Consider the following 14,184-nt stretch of genomic DNA (forward strand, 5'->3'; position numbering starts at 1 on the left):
ACATCCTTGCATTTTGGACAGGATTCTTTAAAGGGGTGGGGGAAGTCCAAAATCATACAGAATGAGTCCCTGTGTCTTACCACTCCTTGCAGCCATCTGTTCCTACAGCAGCAGTAGCAATTCCAGGCCTGTTGTGCATGCAACATTTATTCTCCATCCTGGATGTAGGCAGCACACGTGAGCTGAGACAACATTTGAATTACACAGCATGGAGTGGGTGTTTTCAACCATGCAACTAGTTGTAGGCTGAAGGACAGAGGCTTAGCTTAATGTCACAAGGGCACTTGAGCAACCTATTCTCAGACCACCTTGCTTGTTTGTCCCCACTGTAGTTCTTAAGGCACATGAGACGCTGAGAGGTGTGCTGTGTGTTCTCTACAACCTATGATCCACTGGTTTCTGACTGCACTACCAGCGCTGATCAAAAAGTTAAGGATGTACAGGCAGAGTGAGACATACAAATATGGGTCAAGTAAAAGGAGTGGTCTGTTTTCCAGCAGAGCTGTGGTTGAAATGGCAGGTTTCAACCATCTGTGTAATGTGGAAATAGAAAACACTGGATACTTACTGCGCTCATGAGAGAATCCAGCACGCTGACTGCGAATGCAGTTCCACACGCAAAAGGTTGCGTGAGATACAGTTCTGTATCAGGGTCGTCGTCATCGTCTTGGTCCAGAAACTGAACATTTGAATCATTCACTAAAAAGATAATGATTAACAAATAAATAAACCAGCAGATGACCCTGTCATGCTACATGGGGGGGGGGGAGAGAAGAGGTGTGTGTGTGTGTGTGTGTGTGTGTGTGTGTGTGTGTGTGTGTCCAGAAACATAGGCAGGTTGGTGAGAATGGAGTTTAAATGGGTGTTTGAAATGAGTGTTGGGAGAGGAAACAAATAAACAAACACCAGCTGATCGTTATGAAATGTGAATGTCCCAAAAGGTGAAATAAATTTCTCATATGAGGAGTTTCTTGGTATCATCAGAAGCACAGCCAAGATTGCCTTGTCAGTAGGAGGGAACAACTCCAGCTTTACATTACACAATAGAGATCGCACAAAATACTGTTTCAGCTCAAACACAAGTAAAGACCCAGATGGCTTCCTATAATAGACCTGGTGTGGCACATTTGAGGAATTTCACCTGAAATTAAACTGTTTTTTGTTTTTGTTTTGGTCAGAAAGGAATGGAGACAGTGTCCTGGACCCATATCCTCTGGTCCTAATGGCTGGGAGTTCCTGCTTGGCTGCATTTCTGCTCTACATACAGCATAAATATTTTACAGAAGAAACACTACAATGTGTTTTACATGCCTTATTATGAGTACTCCCTTATCCCAGGCAAATTTTGGCCACAACATGTGAGCCTTGTCCACACTAAAAGGATGAACGTGAGGCTGCAGTTGGGAATTGACATTCTCCATTTATAAAATATATATAAAATTATAAAATTATTTTATATTAAAAACATAAAATTATTTTATATTAAAAATATATAATTATTTTATATTAAAAATATAAAATTATTTTATATTAAAAAATATAAAATTAAACCAAGGCACAATCTTCAGCAGCACTGTATATACCACTTCCTACTGGCAGACTTGAAAGACTAATAACTCACACAAGGCTAATACCTGACACAAAAGCTTTCCCACCTTTTACATGGTGACAATTTCCAAATCGCAGCAAAATCTAATGTGAACGTTGCAAGGCTAAGCCTCAGTACCTTTATCATCCTGGCCTACATTCTCCTGCTAGGATTAGTATGAAATGTCTCTGAGCTAAGATGGAACTAGAGGTAGGATTGGTTTAAGAGTGCAGGACTTTGCCACAGGAAGTGCTAATCAAAATTTCACTTTCCCAAAGAAGCCTGTTTAGAAGCTTAGCTGGTTTCAGGACATCAGAACCCTTAACTTTTGTGTGGAAAGTGGGCCCCCAAAACAAACCAACAGCTTAAGGGAAGAGCTGATGCTGGAGTTTCTTTCTCCCCCACCTAAAATGTCTTTTATTTCTTCTTTGACTCCTCTGAGAGCTGTTAAGACATGTCAGTCAAATTGACAGGTGGCTAGATTTTTTTTTTTAAAGGAAAGCAAAGCAAGAGAGAGAGCGTGAAAATGTCTAGACCAAAGAAAAATGAATTGGTGTGAAGATACTATGGGAGCAGCCAGCAGGTCAGATGAGTGTGATCAAAGATTTACTGATGCTGCGTATGGAGGGGGGGGAATCATTAAGAAAAGCCAGAACAAGACAGTCGATTTCAACTGGAATCACAAATAAAACACATTCAAAGCGGTGCTCTGAGGGTAGCCCCCTCTGATACAGCCAGATAAATAAAAGAGAAAGCTGATGACAGTAGGAACAACAATAAAACAAAAGGCAGTTGATGTGAAGGAAAAAGGCACTTCTTACCCAGTTCAGTTATCATTAGAATGTGAGTTCCACTGTTTTTTTCCTGACTGATTGAAACCAAAGGCAGAAGTTTGCCAGGCTTAGCTAATAAGTAAAGTGTTTAGGAGGGGATTGGGGTGGAAGGGGAAAGAAGGCACAGAAAGAGAATAAAGTAAGGGATAAGACAGGTAAGGTCTAAAACTAAATGGAAAGAAAGTGAACAGGACAAAAGGACTACAAATCAAGCTTGCCTTTACTATGAGAAACAGAATGGCTTTAACGCTTCACACTGCTTGACAACACTCACTAGTCTAATGCCACAGCAGAAATGGGAAACAAGCAAACGGCCGCCACATTCTCCATGATAACACTCCCAATGCCATTAGGGAACAAATTAGTTATTAATTTGTCAGCATAAGAGCAGAGGAATGAACAAGCAAATATTTATTTTTGGTTATGATGCAGGTAGTACACGGGACAAATGGTTGCATTTTCTCTGCAACTAAAGAGCCACACCTACTCTGGCACATCAGTCCTAATAAACATATGTGCAATCCTGCATCTGCCCACAGGGGTGCTGTAATCCAGCGGGCAAGTGTAAACTGTGGGATAATTGCACTCTACTCAATGCAATGGGTCTTACTACCACAACCACCCGCAAAGGGGGGGGGGAGTGTTGAGGTGGTTTCGTTGAAAGGCAAGGGGCAAACAACAGAGTGTAATGGTGGGCAGTAGCCTGTGAACCTTCCCAGGTTGCCCACCCATGATGCGTCTGTCTGAATGTAGGGATCAGCCCCACTCTTAGCACTGATTTCTGTTCCCCCTCTGGTGGTGCATCCAAGCTTTGTTTTATAGAACAGATTCTGAAGATCTGTCACCAAATAAGGGAAGAAGTAAAATTATGTTCAGGCTTCAGTGAGCGAGCTTGCTTAATCATTGCCCCCCCCCGCCCTCCCTTCCTTCACAAGAATAATTATAAACATCAGTACGTTAAATGAACGGTGTTATGTATGACCTGTGTTCATTTCCTTAGGCTGGCAAAGAGGGAGAGAAGAAGGGTAAAGAAATGAGCAAACAAGGACAGATCACCTCCAATTTCTCTTACCTAATTCTGTTATAATAGGGATATCAATTCCTGTCGTGATGGAGTGCTGACGTAGGAGGCCATGCACCGGGCTGTTGTCTGGTGATGATCTGTCCATTCCTGGTGGTGAAAACCCTGCGGAGAAAACATCATGCCAAAATTTAGGTGTTACACTGGGATACCACTTATCTAACAGCTTTCAATGGTTCCTGGTCTGCTCCTGGGCATTTAAAAAAAAAAACCACCTTTATTTTATTTACTTTGCTTTCAAAACCCTTCTTTGGCATGGGACTAGGTTATCTGAAGGATTGCCTGTCTCTACATGTGCCTGTCCAGATCTCAGGCCAGTGGTTCTCAGAGGGTGTGGCACTGGTGTGGCAGGAATCTCAAGGACAATCCAAGAAACAATCAAGCAGTTCAGTTCAGTTCAGTGTAGTATAGTACAGTATCAAAAGAATTGTTTTTATTTACAGAATGTGGATAAATATATTTTCAAAATCAGAGCAAGAACATCAAATGATACTGAGGACAATCTTAGTTGGATCCCCCCCCCTGCGCCCCAATGTATTCCTTATCAATAAGAAAAAATCAGAATCACGCTGGTTCTGATTGCTCCAAGAAGCTCAAAATGGTAAGTAAGGGGTACCTAGTTGAGTTGCGGCATCGGCAGGACCTAATTAACATCAGACATAATAATGGCACCTGCAGACCATCAACCGAGCTTGGATTTTTTTTATTTCGGATTAGTGGACTGAAATTTCTGTACTGACCTATGCCTTCCATGCCATGCTATATTACAGACCTTATCATACGACAGAATAGTTAATCGGTTTAAAAGGTAATTAAAACAAGGAACAGGACTGTGCTGCTGTCCTTATGTGCTCTACAAGGCTCCACCCCCTGACCATCTGTATGCTGCTCCAGGGAGGAAATCTACGGTATATGTCAGCAGCCAAGGCCAAGAAGTGAAACGCTTCGACCTTTTGTGCTCTATTAGGTGTATCTGACCAGCCGTGTTTGGAAAGAGTTTTTGGAAACAGGAGAAAACCAGGCTATAGTTGGCTGCATTATTCAGAGCTTTCCCAAAGTGGAACTGGTAGTCCTTTGCATTCTTCTCTAAGTGGAATATGGCTGCAATATAAATACACGGACTCTTCCTACTCACGGCAGCATGCCAGCTTTTAGCCTCACCCCCCTCACACACACACTATCCCCTCTCCAGTGTTTGTTTGAAATGCCTATGACATTTCTGTGAGACTGTCAGCAGCTTTATAATTTCAAATTGTATACACAAAGCAAATGCACAGAAGAAGAAAGTATTAAATGGCTTGCATTTCCTCCCTGAATGAAAGCTAGTTCTACACAACTGTATACAAATGTATTTATTTATTTAAAAACATTTATGAGTAATCTTTTCACTCAGAAACAGAGCACTCAATGCATGGAATTAAAGGGCTGGTTGGCATTTCCTCACCAAAATAAATTAATAAAGGCTGCCTGGTTTGCCAGCCTGGGGGTGCCATTTTCATATTTCAATAAAATAAATGCGCCTTTAGAGCAACAGGAATGAAACAAGTCCACCCCAGGGTTGCCAGGGAAAATTATTTGCTTATATACATCTAAATGTTAAGTGTTACTATTTCCATTCTCTTAGAGAGCTGGCAGGGAGAAGAGAAGTAGGCAGCAGGGTCCTCCTCCCAACCTCCAGGAACATCCTCTTTGCAGTCTTTTCTAGCCAGCCCAAAGCATAAATTTTAGATGCTGCCTATTTTCTTCCTTTTTAAAAAAAAAAATGAAGGAAACATAAACTGTTTTATCACAACTTTCATTTGAAAGTATGAAAAACTGCAAGTGACAGCTGTGCGAATTCAGTGGATGTGAAGTTTTTGAATTTCTTCAACTTGACAAGTAAACACCTTAAATCGGTAATGCTATATATGCATAATACATGGCCTGTATTTTGACATCCATCATCAAATGCTGACTTGAGAAAATACAGATTTGTATGTCAAGGAATAGCACCCACAAAGCAGGAAGGAATTCAGGTCGCAGGGTATTAGGAAAGCAGTATTTCATTACAGCACCAGAAACAGGCTAAGTCATGAGATGTAAGTGCTGTTTGGGGATGTGAAGAGATTCTCTTCTACTTCACAGAGCCCTCCTTCATTCAGAAATGACACGCTTTACTCAGAAGATCCATTTTCATTCGCCTTCTCATGTTTTCAGTCATCCAAGCTTAAATATTAGGGCCCATAAAACTGAAGAGGGGTGACTGTTATTGTTGATTTTCCTTTGGTTCATAAAATAACCCCACATTAATTAGGAGCTACAATGCTAGCAGTTACTTTAGTTTATTGTCTAGAACAGTCATTCTCACACTCCAAGCCCTTCCTCTGCTAACCACTTGAAAATGGCCGGGGAGTGGACCATTAAATAAACTTTTTTCCTTCTTCAGCACCACCATCATCTTCAAAAACATCATCATGTTATGGAAATTACATGACCTGGGCCTGAGAAAAGGGCAGCTTTAATTGGTAGGTTGCTAGGGGGGGGGATAATTACATTAAATTTATATCTATTTATTCAATTTAAACTTTAATTGTGCCAAAAGCTTATTTGAGCTACTGAAGGCAGCGTGAGACATCTTGCAGTTTGATAGCTAACACCCCGTGTTGGAAGGAGTCGCCATATTTATTATATTTAAATAGTATCGAGGATTTTGGCTTGGACCCTAAGTCTTATGTTCTAGTCAGGATATGGGGATTCCTGCCCCCTTCCGGCTGCAGCCTCTAAAAAGCCAGTCCTGGTGTGATCAGAAGCTGCAGAGCAAGAGACGTAAGCAGTGACTTCCGCAGACGCAAGCAAAAAAGGCTGATTGGATCTAACCCCTTAATATTAAAGCACATTTTCATTATTCTCTCTTAATCCCAGTTACACAACACACTAAACTAAGGCTGCTTATGAAAACAAAAAACAAAACATACAATTATGTCTTGTAGTCTTAAAGGAATATATTATTTCCCTTCAATGAAAGGGCAGTTGTGCTCGAAAGGAATCTTGTTTTTGCCTCGCTTGACCTCGGGGGCCCTCTGCTCTTCGGCTTCTGCTACCTGTATGGGCACCCCTCTGAACACACTTTTAGGAAGGGTTCACTCCGACATCATACACCTATCATCAAGAGAGCAGGAAAACTAAGTTTTACAAGCCAATTTCAGAGGTTACAAACAGGGAAACACTTAACCCACCACCAAGGGGAACAGACCCCAGGGCAGAGTGCTCCTTAGCTATTAAACTCTGCACACTAGACAACAGTATTTCCGAGGAGAGACAAAAGCAAGTCGTGTATTTAGCCAGTGTGGAAATTGCCGCTTCCCAAACTAAAGTTAACCAGACAGTTGGGGCTAATAGCTATATTTTAGCTGACACCCTTACATATATACCCAATGTGTAATGGAAGGAGTGGGGAAATCCAGTTAGCAGATACGTTCAGATTAAAGACTTCTGAAACGTTAAGGGGAACGCCAATTTTTTTGGGCACAGTGCTATGCAAAGACACACCTGTATATACACAGATGGGCATGCATGTTTCTCCGTGGTTTTCATATATTTGCCCCACAAAATGTGTCCTTCGGAGCTATTTCACGTTTGACACAGCGATTGTGTGTGGCTAAATGTTAAACAGTTTAATAGCCTTGCTTCTTTTTAAAAGTTTAATTATTGCTATGAGGGCTTCCAATCTAATCTGAACTACAGTGTTTAAGGAGCAGGTGTTTAATTTCCCTCCCACTTTCCATATACGCCCCCCCCCCACAAAAAAACACCCGTTATTTCTGGGGTGGAGGGGGGTAGATTCAACAATGTTATGGTCCTTGTATGTTTCTCCTACAAGACAAATAGCAGGTAAAGGGATTTGTATAAGGAAAATGAAGGGATGGAAGGATGCAGGACTGCTCTTAAACTTTTTAGAACAGTAGGAAATCCTAACATATCACATCTAGTTGTTCTTCCATTAAAAAAAAAAGTGTTGTCATTGAAATAGGATTACAGTGAAATTTCAGGATAAAATTGGTGGTTCCTGCTTTGGTCAAACATCCAAGGGATTTTCAGAGGTAAGAAATTTCAGCAAGAAATTTCTTGGGTGGGAAAGTCACATACGCATCATTCACCTGGGCAAATGCAACAAGCAGTAGACTTGAATACTGATTTGTGGGTATGTTCCTCTTGGCATGAATGCACCATTTAACAAGATTTGAGTGTAATTATCACGATTTTGAAATTCTTATCCAAACTCTATTTGCTTTCTGGTACAAACTAGTGTTAAATTTAGTCTTGGTATTAAGGAATTGTGACCTGTGCTCACCTATTCAAATTAATTAAACTGCATTAATCCTTATATTTGCTAAGTCAATGAGTTGTAAAACGGAAGCACACTGTTTCTGAAAGGGAATTTAAAATGAAACTTAGGGAAGACTTCTGTAGGCACCTGGCTTTTTAAGTGAGAGAAAAGCAAAGCAAAAATAATAACACCAGTGCAAACAAAGAACAAAACATATTTTGTTAAGTAAACACAACAATGCTGTTTAACACATGACTGGCAACTGCTCAAACATAAATTATATATATATATATATAAATTCCCATTGCCACTTATGGGGAAATTATGCAGATTAGAATTTGATTAGGCTTATTTCATGAGACTCAATTTGGACTTTTAATCTATTAAGCTCCAATAAATGAGGCATCTGAATAGCTCCCCTGAGCTGCAGCAGTAATAACCACAGCAGTCTTCCCTCCCCGCTTCTGCAATACGTATTTCAACAATTGCTTTAGCAGACGATGTTAACGGAAATTCCAGGTCTCCGAGTACAATTACTTTTTAACTAGTATGAAAATGTCAGGTGTACAGGGTAAGGCAAATGGAGCCTTAAAATGTGCTTAAACGGCATTTTTATGGACCTTAACATTCATCACATTTTCTGGCGCTACTGTCTCCCCTCTCTTGTTTTTGACCAGCTTCGTGTGTTTGGTAGGGCCCACAGATGTGTACAGGAATAAAACTGCAATGAGGCACAATTAAAACCAGTGCAAAGCACACCATTGTGCCAGGCAAGGTATCCATGGAGAAAAGGTCTGCACGCTGCACTCTCACCTCGCCACCTTGCAATGGGGGGCTCTTTTCTGGGATGGTGTCTGCTACTGGAGCCTCTTTCTGGGTTCTGTGTCGTGATCAAATGGTGGGACACATTTTTCCAGTGCTCAGCAAATCTTCCGAGCACCAAATACAAAGGACCAGGGAGTGGGGCAAGCCAAAGGGGCAGACGAAACTAAAAAAATGCCCCATCTGGTCATTTTCTGTCAACGGCTGGTAGGGATTTCCAGCCCAAAATAGCCTGGACCAATATTATCCAGTTGCCCCTTTCAGACCCTTCCTGGAGCAAATCAAATGTTCAATGGCCTGCAGAAGCCTTGTGATTCATCGACCTGTGTGCCTATTCCTTGCACTTGTTCATAAAGACTCCAAAAAAGTATGCTTTCCCCACACAAAACTCGGAGCAAAATTGGTATAATAAGCAAACCATTTGTACAATATGTATATTGCGGCTGCCTATATATTTCGAATATGACATATATTTGGAATATGACATTCCAAATGCTGTTAAGTAGCCCATTGCTGAGCATTAAGTGAAGCAGGAAGAGGGAGCTGCTGTGATGTTAAGTGGCAACAGAGGGAGGGGGTGTATTGGGGTGCTGATAAGCCCTCTCCTTACTCACTACTTAGCTACAGTGGCCAGTCAATGCTGCTGTAAGGAGACTGCAGACAGCCTGTATTGGAATGAAATGTGGTTTTAGAGCTATGAAATTGTCCACCCTCAAAGCTGCTATTAATCCAATAGCTCTGAGGCCAAGAACAGCTTCAGTGAGGGTGGGGGGTGGGCATCGCTTTCAACAAGAATGCCATGGGGAGGGGAAAGGATTATTGCTCTCCCCGCGGTCCCGATCCTGCTTTCTTCCACAAATCATTCTTGCATCTGCTCTTATTACAATGCGGAAAACAGGCGTGTTGAAAAGGCGTTTGTGTATTTAACATCACATTTGTTTGGGCCCTAAACTTGTGTGACGGGCAAGAAGTATTTGTAGATACACAGAGGACAAAGAAGACAACGAAAGAATGAGCCGATTTCTCAGAGTACGAGTAACCAGAATACAAAAGATGCTTTGCTTTTGGTTTTATGGGGAAGCAAACATACTGGAGAGATAAGCTTCTCTTTAAAAAAAAAAACCAGAAAAAAAAACTAGTGTGCAGACCAATCCAGTAGGACCTTGGTCCAGCCCTGAGAGAAAGCATGCAGACACAGGCTGAACCTTGCATGCTGCATACCAGTTTTTCCTTTGGTCAATGCAAGTACCTAAAGTTATATGCCTTCACAGTGACCACAAGGAAGTGAAACATTAACCAGGTGCTGTGTGGTAAATAAATAAACAAAATTACTTCTTCATAATTGGAAATTGGAATTCAAGAGGATAATATTCTTTTGAACTACATACCTACTATATGGAATTTGACAACTGGGCAACAAAAACGGATCCTCCATGTTACTATGGCCAAATGACTGATATTGATGCATTGGGAAGATAAACGTGCAGCTCCATTTATTCAATGGATTGAAGACCTGACTACACATGCCAACCGATGAACAGATTGCTTATAGACATAAACTTTGCATGGACAAATAGAATTAATTTTGGAACTCATTTACACAAAATACAGTAGGTTAAAAATTGCAATTGTTAATTTTACACTTTTGTTTCTTTTTCCTTCTTCACTTTTTTTAAAAAAAAACTTTTTATGTGCTGTATTTAAATTTAAGAATAAATAAGTAATAATAATTGGAATGAAAAGACCTAATAAAATCTTTTACAGTCTGCAAGAGAATGTTCAGATTGTGCAGAAACGAGGCCATGTTCAAGTCTCCTTTACAGTGAAAACACACACATCAGAAACACTATGCTACACTGCCCCTCGCTGAAATACCTATTACGCCACTGCCTTCCATTAAAATAAATACCTTTTACAATAACGTATTACAGGGAGTATGGATTTATGTTACCTGATAATAGGTACAGACTGATGGATAATAATGACTGTTATTATTGAACAAGAGTTTTATGCTACATAGCAGTGCTCCCCAACCTTTTTATCACCGCGGACCAGTCAATGTCTGATAATTTTACTGTGGCCCGCTGAGGGGGGGGGGCGTTTATTGTTTATATTTTATTTAGATTGTTTTGATTTAATAATTTTAATTTAATTGTATTTAATGATCCTTAGGCGGCCCGGTACCAATTGATCCACAGACCGCTACCGGTCCGTGGCCCGGGGGTTGAAGACCACTGTTATATGGGATGGCTAATCATCAATTTAGCACCAAACAATGGAAGCCTCTTTCTTCCATACACATATTATCTCTGTAGATCTGTAGTTGGCAGTGCTTTTCCAGTTATGCTGTTAAGATGACAAAGCCTACCAGAAGGAAAGGCTCGCTTGTGCATAGTCGGTGTAATGGGCGGGGGACGGGACACTGTACCCTGGGCTGTGGAGAAGGGCTATAGCTCAGTGGTAAGGCACCTGCTTTGAACAAAGCAGGTCCAGCTCAATCCCTAACATCTCCAGGTAAGGCAGGGAGAGATCCCAGTCTGAAATCCTGGAGAACCGTTGCTTGTCAATAGACCCATGGTATAAGGCAGCTCCCCATGTTCCTATGGCAACATTGCAGACTTAGTGGAGGGAGGCCAGGCTCTTTGGAACTCCCTGCCTGTTGAAATCAGGCAGCCACCTTCAATATACTCTTTTCGGTGCATGCTAAAAGCATGTTTGTTTAGGCAAGCCTATCCAGACCTGTAGAATGTTGACAAGCATTTTAATATGGTTTTCAGCTTACCATTTTAAATATCGCCCCCCCCACACATTTCAAACAGATGTTATCAAATGCTTTTTACTAATAGTTTCATTCTTGTTGAAAACCACTTTGAGGTTTTATTGCAATCAAGTGGTATATAAATCTTGTGAAGCAAGCATCCAGAATATCTCCATGCAGCAAGAATGGCAGTGAAGGATCAGAGAGCTGCAGCTGGACATGGAGTAAAGGTAAAGGTAAAGGGACCCCTGACCATTAGGTCCAGTCGTGACCGACTCTGGGGTTGCGCGCTCATCTCGCATTATTGGCCGAGGGAGCCGGCATATAGCTTCCAGGTCATGTGGCCAGCATGACAAAGCCACTTCTGGCGAACCAGAGCAGCACACGGAAATGCCGTTTACCTTCCTGCTGTAGCGGTTCCTATTTATCTACTTGCATTTTGACGTGCTTTCGAACTGCTAGGTTGGCAGGAGCTGGGACCGAGCAACGGGAGCTCACCCTGTTGCAGGGATTTGAACTGCTGTCCTTCTGATCAGCAAGCCCTAGGCTCAGAAAGTAATGCTAAAAAGCATGTCTTGCAGTTCTTCCTGATAACATTCCTAGCATGACTGTAAGAGCTGTTCGACAGTGGAACGGACTCTGTTGGAAGGTGGTATACTGTCCTTTGAGGTTTTTAAGCAGAGGTTGGATGGCCATCTGCCATGGATACTTTAGTTGAGATTCCTCCATTGCAGGGGGTTGGACCCTGTGATTCTGAGTATGTCTTAAGATTCTTGGATAACACACACACACACACACACACACACACAACGAATTTTCTGTATTCTCTCTAATAACTACAACTTGTGCACCTTTGATAACCATAAAATGCAGCATACCAATAAGGGATTTAAAAGACAAAAGAATGACTCAAAGCTAATCACCCATCACAATAATCTAAATTGTAGTTTAAGGTCTTTGAAATATATTTTTTACCCATTATAAGTAAGCATACGGGCAATTTTTTTCATGGTAAGAGGCAATTTGGGGGGAGCTACCAGCCTCAGTCACTTTCAGAGTAAGCAAAGGTGTGCTGTGGAAGCTCAGGCCTGCGAGATGTGAGCTATATGCAAAAGACACAGTTGTCTTCCATTGAATAAAATGGAACAAACCATTGGAATTTTCAGTGGAACTAGAATCAGTCAGCTAAAACAGCTCTGGAATTCCATCTAAGATGAAGGTCACAGCTGATTAAGGAGATCATCTAAGAAATTTTCAAGGAAGATACAAGAGTTTATCTTTGCCTAGTGAAATTTCCCAGGAGGGTTCTGAACATCCCTAGACTGTCATTTGATTTCAATATCACCTAAAATGAATTTTGAAGTGAATTTGGAGTCATCCTCGGGAGAAATTTTTAAGGCAAGCCAGAAACAGTAAAATTTTGTTGGAGGTTTCTCCACCCTGATTGCTATTGCAAAAGTAAATGTAAACTGAAGCCACTTGGTGAAATTTAAGTGTCTCTTTAAACCGAAATATGCTTCACAGTTGATTTACTGTGTCCACAGATGATGGGAATAAATCAATTTGTTTTAATAGAAAAAATCCTTCCAGTGTATCTGAGGGAGTGTGCATGCACACGTAAGCTCATACCAATGACAACTTGGTTGGTCTCTAAGGTGCAACTGGAAGGAATTTTTCTATTTTGTTTTTATTTTGTTTCGATGGCAGACCAAGATGGCTACCTACCTGTAATTTGTTTTACTGTTACTAAAAATGCAACATTTCCCTCCTAAGTAATAATATGAACTTCTTGCAAAATAAAAAGCATCCTTCTCTACCACATTGCCTTTTTGTTAACTAATTGCAAAGCTCAGACTTGTATTCCCTTTACTGGCCACATTGCAATTCACAAGTGCCCTCTCCAAAATTACCCAAAGATGAAAGGTGTATTTAACACAAGCCAACTATGCTCAGTAACAACATACCTTATTCTGGCCATTAAAAGTCATTGAAGAAGCATCTTGAACTAGCTTTGAGTAACACTCTTAGGCTGCAATCCTAGGCACACTTACTCAAGAGTAAGTACCACTGCAGTTGATGCTACTTACTTCTGCATACAGGAACACCAAAAGAGCTTCATGGCTGAGTAGGGATTTCAATTTTTTTTTTTGTTCAAAGATGGGAGGGATGTTGCGGTTATTATTAAGGTAAAGGTAAAGGGACCCCTGACCATTAGGTCCAGCCATGACCGACTCTGGGGTTGCGCGCTCATCTCGCATTATTGGCTGAGGGAGCCGGCGTATAGCTTCCAGGTCATGTGGCCAGCATGACAAAGCCGCTTCTGGCAAACCAGAGCAGCACATGGAAACGCCGTTTACCTTCCCGCTGTAGCGGTTCCCATTTATCTACTTGCATTTTGACGTGCTTTCGAACTGCTAGGTTGGCAGGAGCTGGGACCAAGCAACGGGAGCTCACCCCGTCACAGGGATTCGAACCGCTGACCTTCTGATCAGTAAGCCCTAGGCTCAGTGGTTTAACCACAGCGCCACCTGGGTCCCAGTGGTTATTATTAAGTATTAATAAATAATCAAAACAAATGTATCCATGCTTGCTTTATTTAAATCTTGAATTCATCCCAATCATTATCATCTGAACAGAACTGCAGTAAATTGTAAATTACTTTTGATCCCCTCCATCTGAAATGTCACACCTGGTCTCACACTGAATGTAGTATAGTCAGACCTACAACAACACAACTTGCTTACAGTGCATGAAACGGGGTTATTTTTATGGTTCAGGGTAGAGAGTACGGCTCTC

General features: G+C 41.3%; 1 protein-coding gene across 5 annotated transcripts in view; it reads right to left on the bottom strand.

Annotated features, from left to right (window-relative positions):
* Nucleotides 1–14,184, bottom strand: part of KCNMA1 (potassium calcium-activated channel subfamily M alpha 1) — a 541,146-nt gene that overhangs the window by 24,556 nt on the left and 502,406 nt on the right. For all 5 annotated transcript variants that reach the window (XM_035137304.3, XM_035137303.3, XM_088670120.1 and 2 more), the window contains 2 exons: nucleotides 3,494–3,607; nucleotides 569–699 (listed from right to left, as the gene is read on the bottom strand). In XM_035137304.3, coding sequence (XP_034993195.3) covers nucleotides 569–699; nucleotides 3,494–3,607 — 245 coding nt within the window. The remainder of the gene's footprint in view (nucleotides 1–568; nucleotides 700–3,493; nucleotides 3,608–14,184) is intronic.

Source organism: Zootoca vivipara, chromosome 5 (assembly GCF_965207765.1).
Source record: "Zootoca vivipara chromosome 5, rZooViv2.hap1.1, whole genome shotgun sequence".
NCBI lineage: Eukaryota > Metazoa > Chordata > Lepidosauria > Squamata > Lacertidae > Zootoca > Zootoca vivipara.